Below are 6,602 nucleotides of genomic sequence, written 5' to 3'. Positions count from 1 at the left end.
TTGTAATCTTGAGTTTTAAGTAATATGCATTAATAAACAGTACTTTACGCATAAAAAGTGGTTTTTAAAAGTTTTTGTCAAATGATTTATAATATAAATTTTTTTTATATAATTTAATTTAAGTTTAATAATAAAATAATTTATTTTTGGTTTAATAGTATAAGTTTTATAAAGATAATAATTAAATATTCTGTTAGAATTTAATGATTATACTAATTATATTTTAGATTTAAAATAATATGTTTATCTTGTATTTGATTGTGTTTATCTGCAGTTAGTTACACGAATTCATATATGGGATGAAATCAGATAAGGATGAATGGGTTTAAGAGTTTTTAAGAGTTTTAAGAGTTTTTAAGAGTTTTAGGCAAATGTTTTATAATATAGTATAGATATAATATTATATGAGCCTTTAAATATATTTTTTAAATTCATTTGAAGTATTAAATTATTTACATAATTAATTAAATGAAATAATTGTAGAAATCTTAAATAAATAAATAATGAAAAGAAAGACAAAAAGAAAAATAAAATAAAATTGTTTTCTTTTATTATTGGACCAAAAATGAAATACATCACGTCAGGAGAAGTCTGGTGGTAAATGTCAGAAACTTGAGGGGGGCAAATGTCATCTTTTTCAAAGATGAGTGACCTGTTTTGCCAAAAGTACATGACTGTTTGGAGAAAACGACCCTTCAGCCAAAAACTCGCAATTTGATCTGATTTCGTCAGCTAATAAGCCAAAAATTTTGCATATAAATATAGAGCACCGACTTAGGATCATTTTGGTTCAAATAACTAGAAAAATCGTTGAGTTTTGAGAGAAAAATCTGAGTTTGAAGTTCGGAATCAAAAATCTCGGTTTTTCATCGATTTTGGGTGAGATTCTTAACCAAATCTCTTGATTTTTATGTCTATGACTTCGTTTTTAAGTACTCTATCAAACCCCAGTAGCCTCATGTCTCATATTTGTGTTTTCCTAGTTCGATTTTTATGTTTTGAAATTGTTGAATTTTAGTTTTAAAAACAAACTTTAAATGAGTAAATGGAACTCATTTCTTGATGAAAATTCGTGTTCTTTATGTCAAAGTGTTGGTAAAAATATTATCAAGGGTTTGGTGCAAAAAGAATGAAAGAAAAAGATCAAGAAACGAGTCATTTTTTGGGCTCAAAAACCTTAAAATCGTGCAGTCATGGCTGCTGATTTTGTTGGGTTGAAACCAGGTCGAACGGGTCAAGGTTTGACCATAACCCAATCCGTGTACTTATTAAAAAAATGGGGTTAAGGGCGTAAAGGACGGATTTCGAACCCGCGACTTCAACCTGGAAGCATCGACGCGTTAACCAGTGTGTTAACCACAAGTTTCATTATTCTTATGTACTGATATTTTTTAATATGCATTAAATGTTTAAGTTTCAGAAATTAGCACTTAACCCCCTGAAGTTTCAGAAAGTAATTTTCTCCATAATAACTTTATGAGACTTTCATTAAGTTTATTTGTATTTTGTAAAATGCAAACTTTGACCCAATTTCAATATTTATCTCGTTTAGTTACAAAATTTGACCCTATAAATGAGAAATCACTATTTTAGCAATACTTTACGTATTTGCTTCCAAAATTTACCGATATAGCCATATATCTTGGGGATTGGTCTATGAGCTTCATTTTTATATTATTATTTTTATAAAATTACCAAAACGACCCTATATTTGGAAATCGGTATTTTAACAATACTTTACGTATTTGCTTTATAAAATTACCGAAATGACCCAAGGTCTTGGGAATTGGTATCTAAGTGTTATTTTAAATCTAATCCCTACGAAATTACCAAAATGACACTACAATTTGGAAATCAGTATTTTAACGATATTTTATGTATTTGCTTTATAAATTACCGAAATGACCCTATGTCTTGGGATTGGTATCTAAGTTTTTATTTTGAATATAATTATTATAAAATTACCAAAATGACCCTACAATATGAAAATCGGTATTTTAACGATACTTTACGTATTCGCTTTATAAATTACTGAAATGACCCTATATCTTGGGAATTGGTATCTATGCTTTATTTTGATTATTATCCTTATGAAATTACCAAAATGACCTCACAACTAGGGAATCGGTATTTTAACAATACTTTGAGTATTGCTTAATAAAATTACCAAAATGTCCCTATGCTTTGGGATTGGACTTTTAAGAACAGTTTTAATATTCGACTTATGAAATATACCAAGAATGTTCTAAATTAAGGAATTGTTTAAAGCTATAAATTTGGTATTCGGCTTCTTAAGATTACCGAAATGCCCCTAGACTTGGAAAATTGATATTCTAAACATTTTTTTGAATATTAATTATGTTGAACTTTAAAGTTATGGCATGATCATTATTTATAGGGTGTGACATGTTGTCACCGTTATTCACTTACGAATTTTAAAAGAGACGTTTTGACCACAAAACATTATTTACGTTGCAAACTATTTAGTTTAGTTATTTTGTTAAAATACTTATTGTTCAAGAAAATGTGAAGTGTATTGCACATTTTTATAAAATGTACGAGCAATAATTAATATTATGACGACGTCACATTATTAATAATATTTCAAAAAAATATTTGAGCGAACTTGAGATATGATGGTATCGGGCGTTGATCAATAACAATTGTTAAGTTTAGTCGTGCTAAAATTGTTGGAGAATAATGATCAATTTAGTTTCGATTACCTAAGGTGCTTAGGAATGGTATGAATTATCATGTAGGTTGCGGTTTTTGAGAGAACGACCCTATCGAACGTTCACGATTCAAGGTGAGTACATTATACGATTTTTATTGGATATATACATGATTATTAAAAAGTATTTTATCCATGATATTTGCATGATGTGGTTATATGCATATGATGATAACTTGATTGTATTGGTGTACATGATATTTAAGTATATGCATGATATGAAAGATGATGTTGATGAGAAAGATTATGATGACTTGATATTATCAATATGATATTCAAGTATGTGTATAATGTGAAAAATGATGATGATGCATATGTGATTTATGTTGTCACTTGCATGAGATGTATGTTGCATGTCATGATGAGATTTGCAATAATGAGTGAGTATTGCAAATAAATGATATGCAACTAGTATGATTCGGCAAGATTCGTCCACCGTACGGGGTGGGTTGGACATGAAAGGAGGACTTGTAATTCCGAGGTCTTKGWGTCCTYRTCYATAGAATACGCCACATACGCAAAGAAAAGTGACGAGCCGAGGCCTCACTTGCAAGATAATAACTAAAATACACTAAAACACTGTTTTTGTGTGCATGTGATCATGAAACCATATTGTATTCACTAAGCTTTTAGCTTATACTATACATGTATATATCTCAGGTATCAATTGTCGGTAGATGAGTTGAATGAAGAAAGACGAAACTATGATTTGAATCATGCTTGATTAGATATTTAATTAGCATTGATTACGTTAAAGTATTTTACACTTCCGCAATTATGTAACGAGTTATGTTAAACACATTATGTATGTTTGAATTTTTAAGTTCGTATTTTGTTCATGGCATAAGTTATTAATAATGACGTCACGGCACTCGAACGAAAAAAAAAATCGGGGCGTGACACTATAATTTCATCTATGGTTCAAGATTCATTAGTGTAGCTAAATTGCATAAAAAATTCTTAATGGCTGTTTGGTGTTTTTGACTGGTTTTCAGTTGAGTCTTGTATGAATAAAGTTGTATATATGGATTAATCTGTCTATATTGATTTAGAAGGTTTTGTTTTGGATGGTTTTTTTTTGGATGGAAGGAGCGTTTTTCTAGTATTATTAATGTTTATATTAGACAAAAGAGCCCCTATACACGAGGCCAACATGTTTTGAAGGCTGTTTGGGAATTTAAAGATATATATATATATATTAAATATACAAATCTGGACGGTCCAGATCTGTCCCTAACACCCCTTCCCCCGTGTTTGCATGCATGCATTCATATATATGCCCCTGCTGCTACTACTAATACTACTACTATACATACGATTTATCTTATTTGAGTTAACTATAAATTAAATATTACAATAAAGAGAGAATAGGATGCACTTTAAAGGGATGTCACCATCCTCACCTAAAAAGTTCATGGCATTTGTAGTTACCTTGCAAACTATAACTGTTATATTTAATAAATTATAAAACCATTTTGTATGTCTTTGAACAGGAAATGGCCCGACTTAGTTTCACAACTCGCAGACGTAGGCTTATGAGATTGTTTTTGCATGAAGCTATGACCATTATTGCTTGGTTTTTCATCACGATTTGCACTTTAATATCTGACTACGAAAGAGATAAACCATGTATTCAATAATCTTTGTCAAATATGGATCGAGTTTCATTATTGCATAGGTATGCTTATGAGAGTGACAGTATGTGCATATCACAACTTAGGATGAACAGATGGTGTTTCAAAAAGTTATGTGATATGTTGGAAACATTAGGAGGATTACGAGCAAATAGGCATATGGGTATTGATGAACAAGTTGTTATTTTCCTTCATATTATGGCTCATAATGTTAAAATTCGAATTATCACGTGTGGTTTTCATCGTTCGGGAGAAACAATCAGTAGACTATTTACTCGAGTTTGCAATGCGGTGATAAGATTGCATTCATTAAAAAACCTGAACCCATTCAAGAGGATTCTACCGATGGAAGATGGAAGTGGTTCCAGGTATATGGAATATCTACCTTTTTTGGTATTCACATGGAAGTAACTTAAAGTGTATAATGACCATTTTTATTTTCTTGGTTTTAGAATTGTCTAGGAGCTTTAGATGGAACATACATAAGGTGCTTAGTGCCACTCGAAGACAAGGCTCGATACAGAACGAGAAAGAATGAAATTGCTACAAACGTGTTAGGGGTCTGTGAAGAAGATATGCAATTTATTTATGTGTTACCCGGATGGGAGGGGTCAGCGGCCGCTGGTAGAGTGCTTCGAGACGCTCTTCTTAGGCCACATGGGTTAAAGGTATCGAGGCCATATTATTACATGGTAGATGTCGGATACACAAATGGTGAGGGTTTCCTCGCCCCATATAGAGGTCAAAGATATCACTTAAATGATTGGCGAGATGGATACCAACCAACCACGCCAAAAGAACTTTTTAACATGAGACATTCCTCTGCAAGAAATGTCATAGAAAGATGTTTTGGCATTTTAAAGGCAAGATGGGGAATTTTAAAAGATAACTCGTACTATCACGCTGAACTGAAAAACAAGATCATAGTGGCATGTTGTCTACTTCATAATCATATCAGGCGAGAAATGCCAAATGATCCATTTGAGAATGATGGGTTAGACGAAACAATCGAAGATGATGGAGAACAAGACGTGGATAATGTCACTTCTGTAGGGACATCAACTGAGTAAACTGCATTTAGAAATAATTTGGCACAACATATGTTTGAGGCTTGGAATGCTATACATTGACCTTTTATGATTTGTAACACTAGAAGTTTATCTTTATGGTTTGTAATGAATTTGATACATATGTTGCATAATATTATAATTAATAATGCTACAACTTGATTTTATGATTTGCATGTTTATTTTACATGTTATTTGTTTATTATTTAATTTGTTTAACAATAGGTATGGCGGATCGAAGTCGTAATAGAAACTATCGAAATTGGACAATTATTGAAGATGCCAAGCTTGTGGAGGCTTTGGTTAACATGGTTAATACCAGCGGATTTAAAGCTGATAACGGCTTTAGATGTGGATATTTACAGTATCTCGAAAAGGTATTAAAGGAATCAATTCTTGATTCTGGTATATTGGGTAAACCGCATATTGAGTCAAGAATTAAAACAATGAAAAAGGATTGGCAAGTGGTCCATGACATGGTGAATGGGACAAATACGAGTGGGTTTGGTTATGATTGGTTGAAACAATGTGTAATTGCCGAAGCACCAGTTTGGGAGTCTTACCTGAAGGTACCCATTATATATTTCATCCTATATTTGCAGTTATTATTTGATATCTTTGCTAATTAACTTTTATGACATGAAATAGGTACATAAGGAGGCGGCAAAATGGAAAAACAAGATATTTCCACATTTTGAAGACCTGTCTACTGTTTTTGGAAAAGATAAAGCTCAAGGAAGTAGAGTCAGGGATGTTGTTGAGATGGAAGAGAAAGTGAATCTAGAAGAACAAGAACAATAATCAGAGGACACTGAAAGTAGCCATAATGTACATAATGCTACAGATATGCGAAGTGAAGAAGGTTCAAGTCGAGGTAGTAAGAAGTAGAAAACCCGAGTTGAGACTCTTGTTGACGGAATGCATAGTGCAACTCTTTTACTTGGGGAAAATTTTGAAAATGCATCGAAGAATATGGTAGATATGGAAATGGATATATGAAACAAGACTTCCATGGTGAATTCTGAACTTTCAAAAATGCAATCACTTTCTAGAGTGGAGAGGTTCATAGCAGTCAAGAAGATAACAAGCGAGCCTGATAACGAATTAATTTTTTGGAGTTTGGAAGAAAGGGAGCGAGAGGAGTGGGTGAGGTTTGTGTTGGAAGGTTGA

The 6,602-nt window shown here is 32.1% G+C and overlaps 1 protein-coding gene and 1 pseudogene across 1 annotated transcript; both read left to right on the top strand.

Moving 5' to 3' along the window:
• Positions 1 to 4,383: 4,383 nt before the first annotated feature.
• LOC112499827 (protein ALP1-like) lies at positions 4,384 to 5,435 on the top strand. Its single transcript, XM_025103104.1, has 2 exons — positions 4,384 to 4,758; positions 4,818 to 5,435. The coding sequence occupies exons 1-2, from the start codon at positions 4,384 to 4,386 to the stop codon at positions 5,433 to 5,435; spliced, it is 993 nt and encodes a 330-aa protein (XP_024958872.1).
• Positions 5,436 to 5,740: 305 nt separating this feature from the next.
• On the top strand, positions 5,741 to 6,602 carry LOC112499826 (annotated as a pseudogene).

Source organism: Cynara cardunculus, assembly GCF_001531365.2.
Source record: "Cynara cardunculus var. scolymus isolate 2C chromosome LG 17, CcrdV1, whole genome shotgun sequence".
Taxonomy (NCBI): domain Eukaryota; kingdom Viridiplantae; phylum Streptophyta; class Magnoliopsida; order Asterales; family Asteraceae; genus Cynara; species Cynara cardunculus.
The sequence above is the reverse complement of the archived record's forward strand: the minus strand, read 5'-3'. Positions and strand labels throughout refer to the sequence as shown.